The following is a 24841-nucleotide window of genomic DNA, read 5'->3' on the forward strand; positions in this document are numbered from 1 at the left end:
TATACGACTTATTTTCGGGAGTTTTATGTTGTCGGGAGATCGCAGGTAATTTTTATACAGTTGTTGCATTTGTACGGATTTTATAATCTCATTGGATATCCAAGGCTGCTTTTTTAATTTTTTTAATTCTGTTGCATCTGTATGGTATTTGCTCAATATGCCCTTTTAATCGACAGATTAAAAGGTGACGAGTAAAGTGTTTAAAAGCTTCATTTAAGTTTTGGATGTATTAACTAGTAATGGTAGAAATTTTTTCAGTTCTATATAAATTGTGGGTATTGCATATATGCTCTAATATTTGCAATAAAAGCACTCTCTTAGAGTTACTTTCTACGTGAACAGCTTTAATAAACCGGTGTATTTCCAATCAATAACCAGTAGAAGGTCAATTATGCTCATGTACCTTTATTTGTAGCTTTAATTTACTCGATATCGAGAAATGACAATACGATCAAATGTTTTATGTTTCGCCATCTTGAACTGATTTTGTGCTTGATTATTCATATATATCATCGACTTATACTTTTCTGTGAAGCGTCTTTTTTGATGATCACCATCATCATTAAGTTAACAATAAGGTTACAACGTGTGCAAAATACCTGCTGTAGACTTATCTTTGACCTAGGAAAGTTTGATCATGTGTCCCAAGGCATGTATGATTTGGGGTGGTTAAAAATACCTTATCTATATAAGTTTTTGTACTGCACCCTAGTATATCGCCTTTATAAGTCCAAAGCTCCGATATATTTATTTGAGAAACTTACCTAGAAATCATGTACATGCTCGAATTATTAGGCAAAACACTCTGACTATGCCCCATCACTCAATGGCTCTCTTTGAACGATCATTCACTGACAACGCAGTCAAATTTGTGAACGTCTTTAGGCCTGATTTTAGCAATGGCCTGTATGTTTTTAAAAAAAACATTTCAAGAACCTGTTTCTACAGGAATCATTTAGGTAAATCAAAAGATTTTCTTATTTCTGTTAATGAATATTGTTTTATTTTCTACTGATTTATGTTTGTTTATTTTGTTTTTTTTTTTTGTGTAATTTAAGAAGGTTAAGAGTTTAAGAGTAGCTTTTAGCTAATCTTCACCTTCGAAGGCAAAACTATGTAAAACTATGTATTTGCTAAATAAAGGCGCTTTATTATTATTATTATTATTATTATCATTGTCTGGCTTCAAATCAAACAGATTGCTGCAGAATACCCTTTCGACTCTTCTGAGCCGATTTCCAATACTATTTGATTGGATACAGCTATACAGTTTACTGTAATAATTTTATACTACTTCTTACTGTAATAAATAAATAAATTATGTCTTTATTAAGAATAATAACATTATTAAGTCTTAAAGGGCGAATTCTAGCTTGTTTAGTCACTAAACCGCTACTCTTAAATGAACCCTTAAATTATATATGCATTCATTAAATGTATATAAAAAAAAATACTAATATATCCTATACATATAATTATTACCACAATACACTTGAATAAGTTGAATAATGAATTTTATTATCAGCAATGTAAAACTGTAATCTTAGTCTAATTGGAAAAAAAAACTTGCTATACATTTTGATGAAACAATAACACATCCTATATATTTTTTCGGAAAATTGAGATCGAATTAGAAATATGAAAATAATTATAAAATTGATCACAGCTATGAACGAAAAATTTCTCTGATATAATGCAGTAGTATATTGTGGCATAATTAACTTATCTCTAACCCTCAAAGAGCACTCTCAAAACACACTTAAATATAAAGGCAAGTTTGTATCTAAAATTTTATAAATAAACATTAAAAGAAGATACTTAAACAAATTCTCGAAATTCAGTCAATTTAATTGTTGTATCTTTGATGAAGTGTGGTCAAATTTCTTGAGTCCATCAATAAATCGACAGCAGTTATTTTGCGTCCTTTGAAGCCTCATTTTTTCAACTTGAGTAAGACATGGGTTAAAGAGAGTTAAACCGTAAGTCAATTTTAATAAAACATATGTTTCACGTAATTTTTTACGCACTTTAAAGTTCAAAATATGTTTATTTGCGTATAAAACTTTTAAACTTACATACGTCCTTTTACTCAGTGTTGAAATATGATCCTCAAACCTAAACCTTGTGTCATATACGATTCCCACATTTTCAGCTGTGTTCGAGTAGGCAAGCTACTGATCCTCTATCTCAAGATGAATGTATCCCCTGAGAAACTCTAAGTTTAGGCTTGATGTAAAGAGAATAAATTATCAAAATATCAGTTCAGTAGTCCATGCTTTCTACTATAATGACAAATGTTGAATAAGTCACTGTTTATTTTGGTTTTCTGCATCATTATAATGTTTGGGATTAAAGGTATATAACACTTGTGTGTCATCGGCATAAGACTGTATTTGAGAGTATCTAGTTGTTTTATTCATATCAAAGGTGTATAATAGAAATAACAGAGATCCCCCAATGGACCCCTTTGGGACTCCAGATTTTACAGTGCCCATTGTTGATATTCCTACCTATGTACGTACAACCTGCTGCCTACCACATAAATATGATTTAAAAAAGCAAACCACTCTATCCGAAAATCCAAAATACTTTAATTTAGCACACATAATTATTATGATCATCACAAACGAACGCTTTTGAATAATCAAGTAAGACTAGTATAGTAGCCAGCTTTTTATTCATGGCTGAAATTACTGAATCATTTAAATTCATTAAAGTGCTTGTCGTACTAAAACCGGGCCTAAAACCTGACTGAGTGAAAGGCAGCAAACCAGCACTATCAATAAAAGAAAACATTTGTCTCTTAAGAAGCTTACTCAAACCAGAGAACTCACAGGTCTTAAATCGGTAATTGGAGATCGTAAAGTTACTTTAGGTAAAAGAAAGATAACAGCAGTCTTCCAAGTTGGGGGAAAACATCTCTCCTCAAGGTATACATTAATTATATGAGTAAAATGATCCAATAGAATAGGGATGTTAACATTTACCATAAAAAGTGTCATGTCATCAATACCCGACTTTTGACTTTAACTGGTCAATGCCTCTGCGTATCTCTGCCTGAGTAGGTAACGAGAAGTCAAAGGCAGTAGAATCACGTCTATTTGACTCAAAAAAATCTATGAGACCCGGATCAATAGCTCCATTTTGTTTAAATATTGATTAAAAATAGTCATTTATCTTGTCAGGATCTTGCAGCTCTACAGGCAATTCCTATCTTTAAACGTTTCCATATAGTTATGGTATACCGATTAGAGACGTATTTCAGGTAAGCAGCTTTTGCTCGCCTTACGGATGCTAGGGCAAAGTTCCGAAGCTCTTTATAGCTATTCCAATTAGTTGTGGTTTTGTTTCGTTTAAATTTATTAAAAGCAATATCATGCTGTTTTAAAATAGGTTTTAAAGTATCGTAAGCCAAGGAGCTGGCAGTCAGCTGAGTCTTACAGTTCGTACAGGCGTGTGAAAATTAAAAATATTGATTAACTTTTCAGTTAAAAAGGTAATTTTATCATTAATGTCCTGAATCTGATATAAGTTGTTCCAATCTACGTTTTGCATATCTGTATAAAAAATATTTGTGTTAAATTATTTAAAACATCTAAAGGCTATGATCTGAAATTATGTCTATATTTATAACAGCATGACTAATAACGAGAGATGAATCGCTAAACAGTATTGGATCCAGTAAAGTGGCTGTTGTTTCAGTAATCCTTGTTGGTTCATTAATTACTTCGTTTAAATTATAGGAGTAAAAACAATCGCTTACAGGATTACCGGAGTTTAGGAGATTGCCATTCACGTCACCTGTTACAAAAACATGATCAAAAACCGGAGTAACCTTTAATAAAATGAAGTGGAACTGCGCAAGATACAGATGTTTTGGGAGGGCGATAAACCACTGCAATGAGAACGTGGAATTTTTTAGCTTTTATACACGTTAACAAGTATTCCATAGGACCCTGATCCGTATTTATGAGGTTATAAACATCAGAGACATACTCATTGCTAATGTAAATCGCTACACCTCCCACCATATTAATACAATCTTTACGAAACATTTTATAATTTTTTATATTATAAAGATAAGTAGGTATGTCAGGCCCTAACCAAGTCTCAGTTATACAAAATATATCAAAATTATGATTAAGTATGACATCACATACATAAGGAAAATGAACAACCAATGATCTTACATTTAGATTCCCAATTTTTAGTGTTACCTGCCATTTTGCTGAAAATATTTGCAGCATTACACTGATTTTTATTTCTAACCTCTGTTAGCACTTTCCAGTTTGTTTTCACATGAGGACTTATCCTTTATTTTAATCGCCTGATCTCCATCCGTGCTCGAACACCAAGTTACTCCGGCTCCATACATATTTATAGCCCTTTTGACAAAGTTGCTTGGCCTCTTTAAGCAACTCGTACGTGTTTTTATTAAGTTCTTTATTAACAAAAATATGCTTCATTTTTTATTGATTCCAGGTGTATTTAAATCCCCCTTTTCTCTTCGAATTTTATATAAATCCTGCATTACAGCCTTGGATTTAAAAGTTACACTTGCTAGTGGTGGTTTTTTTTTTGGGTATGATAGGTCTTAAGTCCTTTACAATACTCTCCGAAAACTCTGGACTTGATAACATCACGATTATCTCCAATTTCAAATGCGCCATTAATTAAAAGGGACTTTTCGCATTTTTTGTTTTCCATATCAGAACACTTATTTTGCAACAACGTTAAGTCAGTATAAAGTTTGGTATTCTCTTTTTTTATTTCCTCCATCATCTCCCCCATAACTTTATTTGCTTGTTTTTGTTTTTCATATAAAGAGTTAAAAAATTCAAGGGATTGCTTCATAGTTGATACTTCACTTTTTAAGCCACTTATTTCACCTTTCAATTCCATTACTAAAGTAAATAACATGGATTAAATTATGACAAAAGGAGCTAACTGTTCTTGGAGCTTTATACTCCATCAAAACAGTAAAACTTAAGTTTGTTTACTGCTTTTTGCTGACTATATTTAATTGTTTAATGCATACCTAAAAATTATAAAGGAAATCCCAAATATTAGAAGAGCTTGAATTGAATCCATTTAAGTTATGCACACAAATATTAAATATTTACCTCTTTGTTTTTGTTTCAACAACATTTATTTAGAAATTGATAAGAAATTTTGTAAGTAACTGCAATTATAATGTTTATTTGAGCATATATATCTGCATAGCAAAATAATTAAACAGATATTCTGCTTACCAATCGAGGCCCTCTATTAATGATATAAAATGTTTTGCAGCTCAAACATAATCTGGGCTTAGGATGTATGTTTGTAAACTATGCCATAATTACACTAACTGGATAAAAGTAATAAAATCACAGACTAAGAGGAATAATACAAAAATAGACTTAGTGTAATTTTTTAGCTAGTTTAGGTAAATATGCAAAGACGACGTGTCCTCTTAGCAACATCACTACTTTCAGAACATCATTGGTATCACTTTTGCCAGTTTCAAGAGAAGCATAGTTCTAGGCCTATAAGACCCTGTTAGATTTTTTTAAACGAAAGATCCTCTTAGTTTTAACCACTAGCACTGAAATATTGTACTATGTGCCAAAGTTGACAGCCGATTGTAACATGCGAAGAAATTTAATCTGCCAATTGACCCCAAATAGCACCCCAGCATTTTAAATTTAGTAATTCATTTTGAAAGTAGTTATATAGTAGCAGCATGTTGCTTAGGTTGAGCCTGAGCAGTATTTTGTGTTATTTCGCAACATCATCGTTACTGGTACTATTTCCACTGCATAAATGCCATTCTAACTATAGTCATTTGTAGTTATTTGGCATGAAATAGAGAAAAGTTTAATCATTACGCTCCTGATACCTTAGACTACTAAAAGCTTGATCGTTACCTCTGACTTCTATTTTACCCAATAAGTGATTGTACCAAAAATTTATTCATTTAATTATTGTTGCAATAATCTTTTTTCATAATCATCTCTAGAAATTCTAGGCACTTTCTTAGCGCAATAGAAGATTGTTTTAACTTATCTTTGCTAGAAATTCTCTATTGAGTTCTGTGAATAGGTATAGCTAATAACACCTTTATCTGAGATTGACTAGACATTTTTGAGTTTGATTAAGATAAATGTTAAAATTAAAAGCTTGTGCTTTATGGGCAAACTGTATGAATTAATTAAGCTTAATTAAACCCTAAAAGTGTAAAGCAGTATTACAGATCATTTAAGAGGAGTGAAGAATTAATTGCATTTCTCACCAGAGCTAACTAGGCAATATCACTGTATAGCTGTAATTTATAGTTTAAGAAAATTCAAACAAAGGTCAGAGGGCTATCCATAAAGCATATTTTAGTTACTACTTTGCGGAAATAGTGCAAAAATTCTATATAGATATCTCTACAGCCTCCCTTGCTTAAAATTTTATTTAATTGGTTTTTATCTATTTTCTTTATTTTCATGTTTCAGGTATAGGATAGTGATCAGTATCAATCATACATTTAATTATAACAAATACAACTAATTACATACAGTGCGGCTCCTAATTGTCCCTCCTCCCCCTCTTATCTTTTGAATGCGTTTATATAAAAAATTGAAATTTGGCATCATTAGCAACCTAAATACTACTTTTTGGTTCCTAGCTCATTTAGCAAAAATTCAAAATGGCGGCGGGACGCAATAAATAAAAAAAAATTAAATAGAAAGGAGGGTCATGCGATATATCGTTTGAAAGCTACTTTATGGTCCTGGAATATTCGGTCATTAAGTCAAATAAGTCATTACTGCTACCCATAGCAAAGCGGCAGCCTTTCAAAATCTTATTTTTCGTCTTTTTATTTATTTTTATTTTCTTTACTAAACCTGTTTAGGTGTAATTTGCTTGTAAGTGTGTTGTTGTTTGTATGTTTTTTTTTCCTTTTTTTAGTTTTTTTCTTGACATTGGCAAAAAATACAAACTCTACAAACAAATTACACCTGAACCGGTGTTTTCTAAATGTGATTTTAAATTAGCCAGTTTACTAGTTGGACAAATAAAAATCACATTAGGTATGATAAAAATGTACAGCGAATATATGATATTTACGTTGCAGAGAGTTTTCTAATTTTATACTTTTTTCTATTAAATCGTTTACTATCTAGATTAAAACTATTTATTATTTCATACAGTTGTATAAGAATTTCTTTGTGAATAAATTATGCCCGTGTCCATATTTTTAAATAGCAGTTTAAATTTTACTAAGGTTATTCAGATGTATTTTTTTAAAAGTGGTTTTTAATTAGTTTTGACGAATTTAACATTATTAAGATATGCTTAGAAACTAAGAATTTTTAATAAATAGAATTTATTCGAAATATTGAGTATTAATATTAAGCCGCAAATAGAATAGATTATCTAATTAATTAGAAACAGGTAACGAATATATGATCAAACATTTGTATTTTTATTTTTAGCTCACAGTTCCAGAAGTAATAGAAAATTATGTAAATTACGTTAATAATTGGAAACGATCTAGAGACATATTGAAAACCGTTCAGTCTTCGAGGCCGCAATTCGCCAGATTTCTTGACGTAAGTTTTGTTAAGTATTTTGTTTTTATTATCGGTAACAATTGACACAAATTTTTTTTAGTTAGAAAACTAATAACATTATTTTGTAAGATTTCATAAAATCATACATTAAACTATGATAGAATTTTTATCCTTATACCAAAGTTACCAATTGTGAATCTTTGTGAATTTGGATAAACCTTTATTGAGTTATTTTCTATTTGTATTTTTTCTATAAATTTCATATTAATTATAATATTGTTATATTTTAATTAATCTGCGATAATATTTAAAATAGCTAACCTTAAATTATTAAACTTAGGGACCATGCAAGAATGGTTGGAAGTCATTAACTATTGAACTTGAACTTTGTACGCGTACCTAGTCCTTGAAGCGTTGATTTAAGGTGAACATCAAAAGTCTTTTAAGGTTTATTTAGAATTATATATTTGTACTAAAAGAAGTTCAGTACTTAAACAAAACAACCTCGTTATGATTCTGATTACCATACATTTGACTTTTCACGGATTAAACCAATTTTTACAAACGCCATCGTAGATTCTGCCTCAGCAATTTAGTTTTTCCACGACTTGACGCATATTATCCAATTTGTAAAAAATATGTCAGATTTTTAAATACTTAGAGTGAGTTGTTATATATAAATAAAATTTTACTGTATATCTAAAATTCTAATAAAATCTATGAGATTAATTCAAATAAACAGAGAGCGTTTCTTAAATCCCAAAAAAAACTTTAATTTGAAATTGAATTGATTAATTTGAGATTTAATTGAATTGAAGATTAAAATTTAAAATTAAAAAACTTGCAGGCAATCATTTTAAGCAAAATATGTCAACTGACTGTTAATGTAAAATTCTGAGATTGAATTTTCGAGTATTTCATTTTATTTTTCAATTTTAATAAGGTTTTCTTGTATTACTTAAGTAAAGTCCAGTTCAGAGATCTATTAGAATCTTTGATGTGCCGCGAATAGTCCGTGTGCCGGTGTTGCTTGTATTGTCACATGGCATATCTGTTTAAATCGCAAAATTTTATGGAAAAAGTCATAAAGTAATATTCTAAGCGATAATTATTTCATTAAATAAATAAATGTTTTATTTTTTTTTAATTTGTTACATTTAATTTGTAAAATTTGACTACATACGCCCACGTACTATTTTGTTAGACGTCTGACCTCAGTCACAGCCACTCAAGCGTAAAAAGTTGCACAGGTCTAGCCTTAAAATTTATTTGTATTTAAAATTTTATTGTTCGGGATTTTTGGGTTTAGTTTTATAAAGTTAGAAATTTAGGATAGTTAATACCAAGATAATATTTAATTTAAAGATAAGACTTATGTACGTAAAATCAGTTTAATGGCTGCCACATTCAATGTCCTTTATTATTGTTTTTTTTTTAATTTATACATATTATGATATATTATTATAAAAACTTACTATGAAAACCCCATTTCTTTATTTGTTTACCAACATCTTTTGATAAAAAGGAATTATGTAGTCAGAAAAGTGGAGGTATATTTTTTTAAATAAACTTCTACATTACTGCAAACCATCTAGCTGTCTATATCTTATGCGTGTAAAAAACGCAAGTTTTACATATAAAAAACACTTGGCATCCTGAATGTAATATTTATTAATTTGTATGCCTCATATTTAGAGATTAGATGAAAATTAACAAAAATAAATGCTTATACTAAAAACTAAAAATCTTATACAAAACACTACATTTTAAGTATACTGGATCCTAAAATTACAGTGAGGATACTATATACTTTTGTAAATTTAACCATTCATTTGAATCTAGCCCAAAGATTAAATACAATTTTTTTAAACTGTTTTTTCTTGACTTTTTTCTTTAGCAGTTTTTTCCATTAACCCTGAACTACTACCAACACATTTTTATTACATATGTACTACTGATGGGTCCTTAGGACCCATAATAATAAAATTGCCATAAAATCAATAAAAAAAACTTTTATTCAAAAATTTAAAATTACTTGGGTATATTACAGTACATAAACCGAAAAAACCTAAAATAATTTTTCAGAACACTTAGGGCACAATTTCTTGCAGCATTGATTGCAAATGGGCAACTTACATATGTCACACTGGATAGCAGTTTTCCTATCCTTGTTGGTGGGGCATATGGCACACCTTTTTCTTTTACTTTTTTCAGGAGGTACTTGAGGCTGCTCAGAAATTGGATTCGCAACCCCCAAAAGTTCAGCCATGATCAGCATACATTTGAGTGCACCTTCTTGTTGGCCATTCGAAGTCGCAAATGTTCATCTATTAATTGCTTCCCAAGAGTTTTGATAATTGAGTATCGTTTTATTTCTTTACCTTTTGATGCAAATTGGTACAATACTCGAGAATTTACACCTGCAATGTTCAATATAGCAAAAAAAATTGCCATTGGCCAACGGTTAGTTCTTCTGGATACTGAATACAATGCACATTTCGCATCTAATACGTCAACTCCAGATTTTGTTTCATTATAAAAATGAATTATCTCCGGCTTTTTGATTGTTTCGTTGACAGAATTATCATGATGCATGCTGGAAAGTAATATAACGCTTTTACTTTTTTTTGGCACATAGCTCACTATAGTGGTTGAAGAAGTAAATTCAAATTTTGATGAATGAATTGCACGTTTTCGGTTCGATAAAAATTCAGGTGGTACAGATTTTTAATTTTTTCGTAAGGTTCCCACGTACGTCAAATTGTTTTTCTTGAGTTCGTCGACGAGTTCCACTGAACTGTACCAGTTGTCCCCGGTGATGTGCCTGTTGGTGCCTTTAACATACTCCACAAGCCTAAGAACCACTCTTATTGGATTTGATAATGTAGGCTTTTTTGCACCATCAACTTTTATTTCGGAACGGTTTTAGCGTCCTCGAAACGGTACAAGCATTTCGTCTACAGTTAGGTAAATTCCCGGTGAATAACATGACTTTGATCTAGCTACAAACTCATCAAATAATTCCGACATAGCGGCCAACTTATCAGTTTTTACTCTTTCTTTTCGGGTTTCTACATTGTCAAATCTGAGGCAGCTCAATAAAAACGAAAATCTGGCCAGACTCATAGTAGCACGAAAAATAGGTCTTCCTGTCCCATCTGTTGCCCATATAGAACGAACGTCTTCATGATTAGATTTAAAGATGGACTGAAGATACAACAACCCAAAAAACGCCTTGATTTCACATATGTTGGTATTTTCAGTAAACGAAGGCCAAAATTTAGTTTGTGACTGAGCAAACCTTTTAGACTTTTTATAGTTTTCTCTGGTGGAGGTTATCTTCAAATTGGTAAAATCAACTAACTTTTGTATCATCTCATTAGCAATTAGTAGACTCAAGCATCTACAGGCTTACGTGGAGGATTATTACGAGCAAGGCCAATAAGATCAGGCAAGATAGTAACTAAATTATGAGCAGGGGACCTACCTCTAATACCTGCTGTATTGTCTTTCCCATACCAACTGTTCCTGATGGGCAACTCTTCTTCTTCCGAATCGGAGTTTTCTTGCTCTGTTTTGGAATTGTGGTCGCTCAGTATTGCATTGTCCTCTTCATTCTCGTCACTCTCTTCAGCCATTCTTTCTAGTTCCTCTAACACAGCTTCTCTGTTTGGAACACCAACGGATACACTTTTCTTGCTCGAGCCCGTTTGGTTTAAGTCTTCTATACTTTCCCAAAAGTCTTCAGACTCTAAAATATTTCTTAGCGCATCTTCTGACAATGCCCTAGAACTGGACGCCATTGCGTTGCATTTACTGAAAGATAGTAAAAAAATACATTTTATATCTATTAACTTATATCTTATGGCCACTAGTACCTATTCTTGTGAAATAGATAAATACCTTGCAAAAAATAACAACGAAATAGATACTTTCAAACCAATAAGCAGTTATTAACTTGTCGCGTATTTACTACTGATAAGTAAAGTAAACTAAAGTAAACACTGCCTTCGAACCTCGCCGACACGAACGAATGCTGAAGTATGAATCTATGCCGGCGAAATCACGCGTATGGTATTGCGGAGGAGTACCGAGACAGCGAGTATCCAATGTTGACAAACTTAAAAAATATACCCTATTTAAAAATCATCACATCGGAAAAGTCTAGGGATATTTTTATAAATTGACCTTATTTTTTTTTGAATTGTTCTGGATAAATAATAGCCGAATTATAGTATATAATAAATTTATTGTTTTGTATAATGAAAAAAAAAATGTTTTTTAAATTAGATACAAAAAAAAAATCTTTATAAAAAACGCAAATTAGTACAAAGTATGACCTCCACGCTGGTTTGTGACGGCTCGACATCTATTGTTCATAGACAAAATAACGTTGTCGATGTTTTGTTGGGGTAAGTTTGCCCATTCCGCTATCAGTCGCTCCCGGAAACGAAAGGCAGTGTAAATGTCACCCATCTGTGGAGTCATTCTTCGTTGGAGCATATCCCATACATGCTCAATTGGATTAAGGTCAGGAGATTGTGCTGGCCATGGCAATACATCAATCCCCTCGTTCTCCAACCAGTCTCACACTACGCGTGCGATATGTGGACGCACATTATCATGCATTAGGTGGAAGTTTCTGCCAACAGGGCCAGCAAACGGACAAACAACAGGTTAAAGAATGGTATCGATGTACTGCTGAGCTGTAAGGAAGCAATCTGAAAAACGAGGTCGGTTCTACCGCCCATCATTATTCCAGCCCATACCATAATTGTACCCCCTCTGTATGTATACACTTCCTGGACATGTCTTAACCGTTCTGCATTTCCAGATCGTCTCCATACCGTCACTCGACGTGAATCGGGATGAAATCCAAATCTGGATTCGTCGGTGAATAAAACTGTAGCCCAATCATGTTCATTCCAGTTTTGATATTCTTGGCACCATTCTAATCTTGCAGCGCGATTGCCTCTGGAAAGAGGTGGACATCTAAGTGGCCTTCGATTGTGGAGGTTGGCTTCATGGAGACGATTTCTTATAGTATCACGGCCTACGGTAATATTGTGTGCTCTTGCAGTTGAATTGACGAAACAGTGTGCTGCCAAGACAGTTGTGCATATAGGTCTCCTAATGGACCCGTCATGCCCCACCGGGGGTTACCAGAGCCCAACGGCCTTAGAGAAACCGATAAGGCTCTCTGGTTTGAAGGACTTAAAGTCGCTCGGTACACTGAAAGTGTTACCCAAGTATTTGAACCAGGCGCGCGTGAGTGCTGAGCACTCCCCGACTACATGGTCAACGGTTTCATCTTCCTCACAGCACCATCGGCATTCCGGGTTGTCCGCAATACCGATAGTATGGAGATGGCTTCTTAAGTGCCAGTGACCGGTTAAAAGACCTGTCACTAGCCGAATTTCGCGTCTTTTTAGGCGTAGTAGATTTTTGGTGAGACAGGCAGAGGGCCCACCTATGTGCGCTTTGTCCTGTCTCATACCAGGGGACTCAGTCCATCTTCGGTGGGTCCACTTGTCCAGCAGACCCTTCATTGACGTGACCGCAACGCATTTGGCGATACCAACCATGTGTTTCGGCCCCATCGGCACATTCGCGGATCCTAGTCTGGCAAGAGAGTCCGCTTCCTCATTAGGTATCCAGACGAGCTAGACCCTGCATCCAACCTGTACCAGTTTTTTCAGGACTTTTATGCACTCTAGTACAAGCTTGGAGCTTACCTTTGCGGCCGTGATAGCCTTAATGGCAGCTCTGCTGTCCGAGCATATTGATACGACTGTATTGCGGCGTCCGCAGCTTAGGATTTTCTGTCCGCATTTTAATACAGCGAATACTTCGGCCTGGAAGACAGTGGCGTGCTCCCCCAGCGAGTATGCCCTACTGGTATGTGGGATCCCACCAATAAGCCCTGATCCAGCTCTGTTATTCATTCTGGATAACTACTTCTAGGAGTTCAAACTAAAAATCTATCTTGAGCAGCTGTCGTAGCGCGGTCACGTCCTGGATGTTGTTCAGCTGGATTTCCAGTTTCACGAAAACGCCGCCACAATTGACTTATAACGCTCCGAGAGACTTCTAGACGCTCAGCTACATCAATTTGCCGCATGCCTCCTTGAAGAAGTCCTACAGCTCTATTCATCTCGTCCAAAGTTAAATGACGTCGTTCCATGATAAAACACAATTTATTTATTCACTCTGCAAAGCAGTAACTCTATACCATGAACGAAATCGACACTACCAGAATATTTATTGCAATATAAAAACCATGTTTTTTTCCGTTTTGTGAAAAAATTCCTAAAATATTTGTTATCAGTGTTAAGATTCTGTTTGTCTCACAGAAATCTACAGGATGAGCCAATCTTCAAATTTGATTTAAATTGATCACCAAAAAAATTTTTTTTATAATTTTATTACTTTATAAAAATATCCTTAGACTTTTCCGATGTGTGTAGGATGGGTCCTCAGGACCCATCAGTAGTAGCTACGGGTTAAGGAAGGAAACAGTTTCTCTGTTGCCGCTATGCATTGCAACTTTATCTCGCACTAAAGCATATGGATACTAAAACAGATTTAAAAAGTGTACACGAGTAGCAGAAATAAATTTTAAATTTAATTAATAATAATAAATTTGCAATAATTTATTTTTTAATAATTACAACTTAGATGTAAAATAGCCTTTTTTCCTCCAGTGAATTATGAAAGAAGTAGTCTTGCCTCTCTAGAACAGATTAAGTGTGGCAGTAACTGTAAAAAAAATAATTAAACTGGTTTTATAGTAGGGGAAGACCGGGGCACGTTGGACACGTACAAAATATGATCATAGACACCTTAAACACATCAAAGGGGTACCTTGGACATGACACTAAATATGTAAGGCTTAACTTAAAAACACCTATAAATGTAACATTATATGCTTTATCCGATATTATAAGACTGCAAATCAATATTAAATCGATGTAAGCTATTTGCCCTTGCAGTTCCAGCAATCTGAGCAGGAGAAGGAAGATGCAACACAATATTATCAAAATCTATAGTAGACTGATCTTCTATAATAGGAAAAATAAAATTGTTACCATGTTTGCGTAAAAAATTTACAGTTAACTCGAATGAATCTCTGTAACTTGTCCTATATAATACTTTAACGTTTTTTTTTGTAGCAAATTTAACCAACACAAAACTATTTGCTGAAATATCGGCAATGTCTAAAATAACTGGATCTGGTCTGGTTCTGGGTACGAAGGATCCTCGTCACTATCTGCCAGAATAACATTTGCGTCGCTGTCACTGTCACTAATTTCATTTAAGTCCTTTTTCTTGGTTTTACTATATTTTCCCGCTAGTTCTTTAGAGATATCTTTTTTTACTGCTTTTACTTTAGGTTTCTGCTTAATTTTTTTCGAAGTCTCCTCTTCTTCTAATCTATTTATTCCTGGAGTAGCCATCAAAATTGTTGTTGTTTTCCGTTTACGCTTATTAAATGCCTTTAAGGGCTCCTTTTTTGCTTTCGGGTATAGGCGAATCATGTCGAGGGTTACGATCTGTTTTTCCGGAGTAGAGTTTCCATAAAAACTTGGGGTATGAATTGGGGTGTCTAAATTGAGTGTTGTGTCATTGTTAGAGGCGCTGATATGACCACAATTCATCGGAGAGTGACTTAGCTCAGTGATTCTTGAAGTCGATGGTAATTGCAAGCTTTCATCATCTTCACCTATAACGTGCTGGTCCATTGGAAGATCGGTTACTTCGGCTGAGAAAAAATCATTATCTTGAAATATATTTTTGTCAAATGGAAATATTCCTGTAGCGCGGAACCCGGATATTATATTTCTCATGATAAATGCGAGGGGATAAGCCTTTCCTAATAGTTCCGCTATGTCATATGGAGTTATCCTTTTCCCTGGATTTTCCATTAACTAAGATCTAGAACAATGAAAAAAAATATACCTAAATTAATAAAAGATATAAATAATAATATAAATTAATTTTAAAATTCTATAGCTGTTAAGTTATATAACACCTTATCCAATAATTGCTTTACTCGAAATGACTTTACGATAATATTTGCTAGTTAAATCATTGTGACATGCAATAAAAGTTTTTTAACACCTACCTGCAAGCATCATTGTAGTAATGTTTTAACGTTCCATAAACAGTCTTATCAAGTGGCTGCAAACGGTGGCTAGTATGTGGAGGTAATGTTAATAGTTCAACGCCATTACTTTTCGCTAATTTTACTGCCTGGATGCTAATGTGAGCTTCATGATTGTCCATAATAAGTAATATTGGAGAAGCTATTGAGGCTTTTGAAAACGTAATCAAATGTTTAAGCCACTCTATAAAAAGATCTGTATTTATCCATCCGGATTGAATAGCAAATCCAACAGTTCCAATTGGAGCCCCTTTGATCATGTGCTGCTTGAAATGTACAAATGGAAATATCATAAATGGGGGTATTGAATTGCCATATGCATTAATACCACAACAAACTGTAATAGTTTTGCCTCTTTCAGCCGAAGTAACTTGATCAACCTGTTTACATCCCTTTTGAGCTAGAACTTTTACAGCATTTTGTGCAGTCGTTAACCCAGTTTCATCCATGTTATATATACTGAGAAGTCCAAGGTTATATTTCTAATATATCTGTTCAAGGTTGCTAAAAAACTTAGCAACTATAGGTTTATTGAAGCCTATTAACCTTGCAAGAGAAGTGGCCTCAGGAGTTCTTATAGCGATATCTATAATATATTATATTATAGATATAGATATTATTATAGATTTCGCTTCAAAAAAGATGTTAACCAGTCTTCTCTGGCTGACTTATTAAAAACAAAGAGTATTGAATGTTTTTAATTTATTAGCGCAAAATATTAGTTATAAAATCAATCCTACATACCTGTAAAGACCTGTCAAATTTTTGTTTAAACTTGCACCTGTATTTTTTTTGACACGCACATGAACCGAATACATCGAATTATGGCAAGACGTCGCATTCGAGTCGCTATTAATCAAGCCACCGCGCTCCGTAAGTTCGTTGGACGTCTAACCTATAGATAGCGTCACTAGAGTAAAGTAAATAAAATAATTATAAGGAAGTGACCACTTTTCCCCGGTGTCCAACGAGCCCCGGTCTCCCCTATCTCTGTAAGACAAATCATGGACAACAAACTGTAAAAAACAAAATTTTAAACTTGTTTTCTTAATAAAAACAGTGTTTTTCTTACCATAGCAAAAAAGGGTTTTTCCCAGAGAATGGAGAAAGAGGCAGACTTAATTGTGTCGCTGAAGGACAAACAGGGGCAGTCAGCTGTAAAAAACAAAATTTTAAACTTGTTTAATTATTAAAAATAGTATTTTCTTACTATGGCAAAAGAGGGACTTTGGTCTTTTTTGGATACTTATTTTTTCTGCGAATTCTCCTTTTTAGTTGTCCCCTAATCAACTTGATAAGATTAAATATACAATAATACGGAGGAAGTCTGAGGACAGTATGACCAATTCTTTTTAGCTCTGTTATCTCCTACATACTGCTTTTTCCATGATTTGGTATTTACAACTTCCAATAATTATATCTTTGTATAAGATTCGTGAACATAGAGATCATGTTTTAATAAAAATTTCTTAATTTCCAATTTTTGTGAAGATGTATTTGGGATTTTTTCAGAAAGCCTTGAATGGTATGATGCATATCAATATCCATAACAATCGAACTGTTTTTCTTTAAATTTGGAATTAATGTTTTCTCAAACCAGGTTTCAAATATATCTGCATGCATGTTTTTATGATAGTCCACATTGCACTCTTTTATTTTTTTGCCACATAATTTCAGTTCATCTTTCACCAAACCTTTTTTTGAACCACAATGAATAATGATCTTCCGAGATCCCCTGTTTGGTGGAACATCTTTGTTAAAACTCTCAGTTCAACCCTTTTTTGCCGTGTCTTCTGTATCATACCATGTTTCGTCTAAGTAAAATTTTTCCTCCCGAATTTTTTAAATTTTCTCCAAATATTCTATACGCCACCTGCCAATTCGAGTACTTTCCATTACAGCAGCTCTTTTAAACTTAAATCCAAGTTTTATCAGGTATCTTCGTAAGGTTGAGACTGAGAAATGTTTGTCCCTTGCCTGTAAGGTTTCCTTAACCATCTCTATGGTTTTGTATCTTATGGTTTTAAAACTCATTGTTTTTGTATTTTAAATACACAACTTTCCTTAGCAGTTTGGAAATATCCGTGTCAAGTCCCTTTGATTGTTATTCATCTTTCCTTCTTTTTCTGTCTTTAATCCTTTTTTTTACAAAATAGCATATTGTAATATAGGGAACTTCTGTTAAAAACGCTGTTTTTTGTAAAGCACTACAATCATTTGTGAACTGAGGATCATTCCTTAGATTGTTATAGACATTTAAACAAATTTGTTTAGCGTCTGTACTTAAACAATTACGTTTTAAAACTGCTTGATTTTTCCATGTAGCTTTTACTTCCCTTGCTTCTTTCTCTGCTTCCTCAACACTAGAAAATTAACTATCAGAACTATGTGAGTCTAAATCACTGTCCAGATCACTCTTATTGTTTTCATCACAAATATTATTATCTTTCTTGTGCACCCACGGTCTCCATAAGCCCGCACAAACACTTTCCTCTTTATTTGCCCAATTTTCCTGCCTATTTTCCCAAGGTCGAAACATTTTAAGGTCTTAAAACAAATCTACAAACACAAATTAAAAAAAAACACACTTCCTCACAGTAAAAACTGAAAAAAATTTGGACAAATACAGGCCAAATTCTAAATCTCTACTTTCCTAAACGTGTAAAAAGCAAAACCGGCAAAACCCATCAAATAATCATAACCTCACATGATGACCCCTCTTCCAATTCTTTGATGTTAGGTAATAGGGGCTTAAGTCAAAAAATATAGTTTTTCAGAAAACGAATTTGAAAATTTAAAGAATTGCTGTAAATCCGATTATTAATTTAAAGCCTGAAGTTTTTGATATTAGTCAGAGTATTTAATTCTTTTTTAGATCAATTACTATTCATTATCTACAAAAGTGTATTTTCCAAAATTTGAATGACTTAAGTCTTTATGAACAAAAAAAGTTTTTTTTTAGCTTACTGATTTTAAATAAAGGACTTATGTCAGGATGGAGTAACTTTTAATAAGGCAAATAATATCAAAATACATGTTTTAAAAAACACAAACTAACTTTTTTTCCCTTAGAAACTAATTGATCCATTTAGCTTACGTAAGTATTTAATTTTCTTCTTGTTGTACTGTTTCATCCACTAGATCTGGGTCATTATCAGTAACTTTAGTATCGGTAGGTAAATTTTGATAAAATTGGTGAAACACTGGTGGCACCAAAGAAAGAAGCGAACACAAGTCTTTCTTTTTCTCCTTTGATATTGGAAGTAACCCTTTAGTATACAGTTCCTTAACTATCAAATCTTTTAGGTTTTGACTTTTGCCCCGTCTCAGAAAGCTTATAATTTTAAAATCTTTAGTATCAGATATAAAACTTTTGTAACGTATCATACCGCCATTATTATATTGTAGCCATTGCACATTATGCCAATAAAACTGTTCGCCTAATATATTTTTCTTTCTGTTGACCATTACTGATTTTAATAACCCGGAAAAATCCAAGAATTCATTTTGCTCCATTTCATGGACTTTAAATTGTCTTTTTCTTCCAGTTGTTCTCACCAACTGGTACCAATCGTGTGGATGATATACTGGAACTTCCATTTTCTTTTTTCGCTTTTCTATCATGGAATGATCAACACTGCATTCCATATAAGAACTTGTGCACTTTACTTTGTTCACCACATGTGTCGGAATAAAAAGTTATATTATTTTCATCATTGGGCAAATTTTTAATGTGAGTGTACAAGCAGGAAGCAATTTCATTACCTCCCCGAGCAGCCAATGCTTCATGCCACATGTAATGCGTCGATTTTCCATTGCTATCATGCACTGTTAAATTATACGTCCAGAGCTGACGTTTATAGAATGCTACTGAAAAAGTTATAAAGGGTGTTGAAAGGTACTGCTGGAGATCAAAACTAAAACATTTTTTATGGGGACTTATTTTAGCTTCCGTCTTATCTTTAGTTTTTGCTTCGAATGCAGCATTAGCTTGGTTGTGATGCAATTACAGTTCCTTTTGTAAACGAATTTCATCTTCTTTATTTCCTGATTTAGAAGCAACCTGTATTTGCATACTAAGAGTGTCGCATTTATAGCAGGTATCAACATATGGCTTTTTAAACGATAGTTTTAATTTGTGAAATTCTTTTTCATATATCGTTCTTCTCACGGGATTTTGCCTTCCTTCTTGTACAGATCGTACATAATTCGCATATCGCAAATGGCGTCAACATCCTTCCACCGAAAATTGGAGGAACTTTTTAACCTCCAGAAATAGCTGCAAGCGAATTATTGATGAATGCAAAGAGAGTCACAACAACAGGATCAAAAACAAATTGCTAAACTGCCCAAATGGAACAAGATCTTTCTGGTCGGTATCGAAAGCCGTTAGTCAAGGATTTGCTAAGTCGGCCTTGCCACCCCTAACAGCAGATGATGGTTCTATCGCGGTAACAGCAAGGGAAAAAACCAACTTACTGGGTAAACTCTTCGCGTCCAATTCTACTCTGCACTCGCAAGGCAAAACACCGCCATATTTGCCAAGGGTGAATTCATCGATGGGAGAAATTTCGTTTCCCTAACGAATTATAAATAAAATTCTTAAAAGCGTTGACACCAACAAAGCTTCTGGACCCGATGGAATTCCAGCCCTAGTACTAAAACGTTGTGCAGACGAATTGACTCCTCCCTTATGTAGACTGTTTACGGCATCGTATAAGCAGGGCTCATTTCCAACAAGCTGGAAAACTGCTCGAGTGCAAGCTGTACCCAAAAAGGGTAAGAAGACGATGCCCTCCAATTACCGCCCGATTGCACTAGTTCCAGTAATATCGAAGATTATGGAGAAAGCAGTCAACCAACAACTGTTAAGATATCTGGAATCATCTGGACTAATCAGCGATCATCAATACGGCTTCCGAAAGCTTAGATCCACCGGCAATCTTCTGGCTTACGTCACACACTTGTGAACGGAGGCCATGGAGAAGCACGGCGAGTCCCGCTCAGTCGCTCTTGACATTTCCAAGGCATTTGACAGAGTGTGGCATGAGGGAATACTAATCAAGCTCTCTTCAATCGGCATACAAAACTCATTATTGAATTGGATCAAAAGTTTTCTTGAACAACAAACAATTCAAGTAGCCGTCGATGGACACCTCTCCGACAAATTTAACATTAACGCTGGAGTCCCTCAAGGATGCATTCTATCCCCCACCCTTTTCTTGATATATATCGATTTGCTAGGAACCACTGTCAATCCAATCTACAGCTTTGCGGACGATAGCACACTTATTTCCACATTTAAGTCCGCCAAACCAACGACAGCCGCAAGTTCTCAGAATCTTAGGCAGCAACAAGTAGCTTCAACCAACAACGATATTAGGGCAATCTTGGAGTGGGGCGGTAACAATCTGGTCAATTTTAACGCTAAAAAAACGCAGGCTGCAGTATTTACGATGAAGACTAACCTTGGTGGCCCGAAGGTGGTTATGGCAGGGAAAACTTTGCCAATGAAATCACCTTTACATCTTCTAGGAGTCGAAGTCACCAACAGTGTGTCCTGACATGACCACGTTGCCGAGATCGCCAGGGCAGCTTCCAAAAAACTCAGAGTGCTTTTCAAAACGAAAAAACTGTATACACCAGAACAGCTGCTAGATTCTATACAGAAGAGAGCTATTCGTCTTATCGACAATCCAGAACTGACAAAGAGTCTGGATAGTCTGGAGCACAGGAGAAAGATGGCTGATCTCTGTTTATTCTACCGTTATTATCACGGTAAGTGCCCCTCTGAGCTGGCAGGTCTGATTCCACCCAGGGCTGTTCCGGCAAGAAGGACGCGTCAAGCAGTTGCGGCTCATCAACATCGAGTCCACCTGCCTACCCCAAGGACATCGCTGTATCGGGACTCATTCATCTGGAGAACATCTTCTTTGTGGAACGGGCTTCCACCTCACATATTTCCCGACGCATACAACCTGCAGCGATTCAAGATAAATGCCCACAAATATCTTCGCGCAAGCACCACTCCAAGAGTGACATAGGACTTTCCTCTTGTGCTTGGGTTTGACATTAAAAAAAAAAAAAAAAAATTGCAGATTTAGGTGCGATGGTAGGTACCTTTTATCATTTGTACGTCTTGTATAATGACTCTCGTGAGAAGGGAACGATTTAATATGTGTACGCACTTCATTTAATTCCTGTTCAGATTTTTTATTTACGGAAGGTGTTATACCTCTATGATCTTCAACAGTAATGCCAGAAATGCTTTGCTTTTTGTTTTTTAAAACCACCTTTATAAACTTTTCCTTTTCAGCCAAAGTCTTACAAAAACAATCTTTGCATACAGATATTCTTTTTCCATTTATTTCAAAAAAATATTCGTAAGTTACTTCTCTGTTTTTTGAAGAGTCGCGTTTTCTTTTACGACTTATTTGGGTATCTTTGTAATTAATTAGATTTGCAATAAATGTTACCCTTTTGCTATGGGATCCTAAGGACCAATATTCATAATAAATTTTCTTTCGAACGTCTTCATTTAGTGTTTGTGAACATTTTTTTCTACAATCTTTTAAAGGCTTCATATGTCTTGCATTTACCATTTTACCGCTTATATTCAGGTAACTTTGTCCAGAATGAATTATTTCAGTTCTCTCTTTTCTTACAACTTGGGACCACTTTTTTAATGGTTTATCTATATGAACTTTTGCCTTTTCTGCTCCAATTATTGTTGAGGAAGCACTAGGTGCAGCTTGATCAGTTATGTTCAATTTTTCCTGTGATTCTAAAATATAAAAAATATAACGATCTAAAAACTTAACATACTACTTTGAATATTAGTAGAGGAAATATTAGCCTTTAAATGACTTATTTTTCTCTGAATGGACAATAAATCAATGTTGTCGTCACTGCTTTCACTTTCAGATTGTCCAAGTAAATAGTCCTTATCTGCATAACTGTCATCTGAATTTAAGATAGCTGTCAAATCTGCCGTTAGTGAAGGGGCTGGCGATGATGTTACAGACCCTATATCTGGGATCTGATCTTCTGTTAGCGACACGGCTAAACTTTTATTTATTGTATCGCCGATAACTAGAAATGTAAAATTAGTCAGTAACATACACGATAAAATTACAAGCAAAAATAGTTCTTTTACTATACTATACTGTACTGTATAACTGTATATAATTTTCACCCAAAAAAATCTCATCAAAGTCCAAAATATTTGAAAAATCCGAATTAACAGTTGGAGAAGGCATTAATATTTTGTAACTTGGGTGATCAGTATTAGGCATTTCTTCGTGATCATTATCCGGTGTGTGGGAGTGTAAAATAACTGGAATTAATAATTTATATTTTTGTAAATTTATAATGAGGTTATGTTATGTCGTATTAAAATACTTTACTAATAATAAACATAAGACAATTTTACAAATTATAACAATGATATTTACCTGTTTCTTCACATTTTCTTGCCAATTGCAAAATAAGTTTACTTCTTGCACTCACGTTAACTCAACGATTTTCTACGACAGGACAAGGACTTAAATTGACTTAAGTCATTATGACACTATTTTTCTTTTACAATGTTTTGGTACGAAGGTCTTATGTAAACTTAAGACTCTATTACCAGACCAGAATTTTTTTTTTTACTTAATTCTTTTGTACCAATTTATGGGGCCTAAATAAAAACGGTACGACTTAAGTCTCTAATATCACCAGAACGAGCAAAAAATTTTGACTTAAGACCAACATTTTTCGGGATTTCGTCAAAAAGTGACTTGAGACCTTTGTACCTAACATCAAAGAATTATTAAAGGTGATAGATCCATCCTTAAAGATCTCTTTAAAAACACGACGAAAGTAATACAGAAACAGCCCAAAAATTTTTCTGAGTACGGCCCCGTATTCCTCAAAATCAGTGGGATAGAGAGATACACAATTACTTGCACAGCCTAAAGTAGGAATCGCCAGAACGCAGGTGTTTTATCTTTGTTTAACAGACTGGCTAAAAAGAGGTGAGGACTGTGAGTGCTGGGAGTGTTTAAAATGTTTTGTAAAATACTTGGATTTTAGTCCGCGGTCAATTTTTTGATATAATTTTTTTCTAAAAATTGACATTTTCGAAAGAAAAATAAAAAAATAGTGTAAAACATTGGGTTTTACGTATATTTAAAATGATTTCATAGATAAATTATATAAAATTTTGCCATTTGAACATGTATATCATGCGACAATAAGTACGACATACTACTATTTAGTGCCGCATCTCCGACACATCAAAGATTCTAATAGATCTCTGAACTGGACTTTACGACCGTTTTCGTCTTGTCAAGTAGGATAGAGTTGCAACTGCCTTATGTCTAGTATATTTAGTAAGTTTTGTGGCTAAAGACTGCATGTTTGTCCTTTGTCAGCCTTTATGTCATATTTTTAACCTTATTTTGAAAACTGGCAAATTTCCAGGCGTCTGGAAATGTGCTAAAGTAATATCAATTCACAAAAAAGACGATATAAACAGAATCGACAACTACCGACCTATCTCCATACTTTGCAATTTTTCCAAAACTTTTAAAACTGTTGTTTATAACAGAATTCTTCCCCAAGTTCAATCACTACTATCTATAGATCAGCACGGTTTTATTCCTAAAAGGTCGTGCATCACTAACCTCTGTAATGTGACTCATTTTATTTCTTCAGCCCTCGATAGAAAAAGTCAGTTTGGTGTGGTATATACTGATTTCAGTAAGGCTTTCGATCAGATAAATCATAGCATTCTGCTGGAAAAATTGAACAAGCAATTCAACTTCTCAGAAAGGCTAATTTCGTTGCTTTCGTCATACCTTATTGACCGTCTACAGTTTGTTGAGGTGGAAGGTTGCAGATCTAATACCTTTGTTTCAACTTCTGGAGTCCCACAGGGATCCAATCTCGGCCCACTTCTTTTTATCTTTTATATTAATGATCTTATAGAATTGATTTCCTACCTTAGACTAGCTTATGCTGATGATCTGAAAATATTCTGGTGTATCAATAGTATCTTGGACTGCTTGTTCTTACAGAGTAACTTGGACCTAATTAGGGGGTGGTGCAGTCGAAATCAGTTCTGTCTTAACATCTCGAAATGCTGTGT

At 34.1% G+C, this 24841-nt stretch overlaps 1 protein-coding gene across 4 annotated transcripts in view; it reads left to right on the forward strand.

The window, feature by feature from the left end:
* The window catches only part of LOC126749096 (rho guanine nucleotide exchange factor 17), a 344657-nt gene that overhangs the window by 237218 nt on the left and 82598 nt on the right, over positions 1-24841 (forward strand). For all 4 annotated transcript variants that reach the window (XM_050458724.1, XM_050458723.1, XM_050458727.1 and 1 more), the window contains one exon: positions 7467-7583. In XM_050458724.1, coding sequence (XP_050314681.1) covers positions 7467-7583 — 117 coding nt within the window. The remainder of the gene's footprint in view (positions 1-7466; positions 7584-24841) is intronic.

Source organism: Anthonomus grandis, chromosome 22, assembly GCF_022605725.1.
Source record: "Anthonomus grandis grandis chromosome 22, icAntGran1.3, whole genome shotgun sequence".
NCBI classification, from domain to species: domain Eukaryota; kingdom Metazoa; phylum Arthropoda; class Insecta; order Coleoptera; family Curculionidae; genus Anthonomus; species Anthonomus grandis.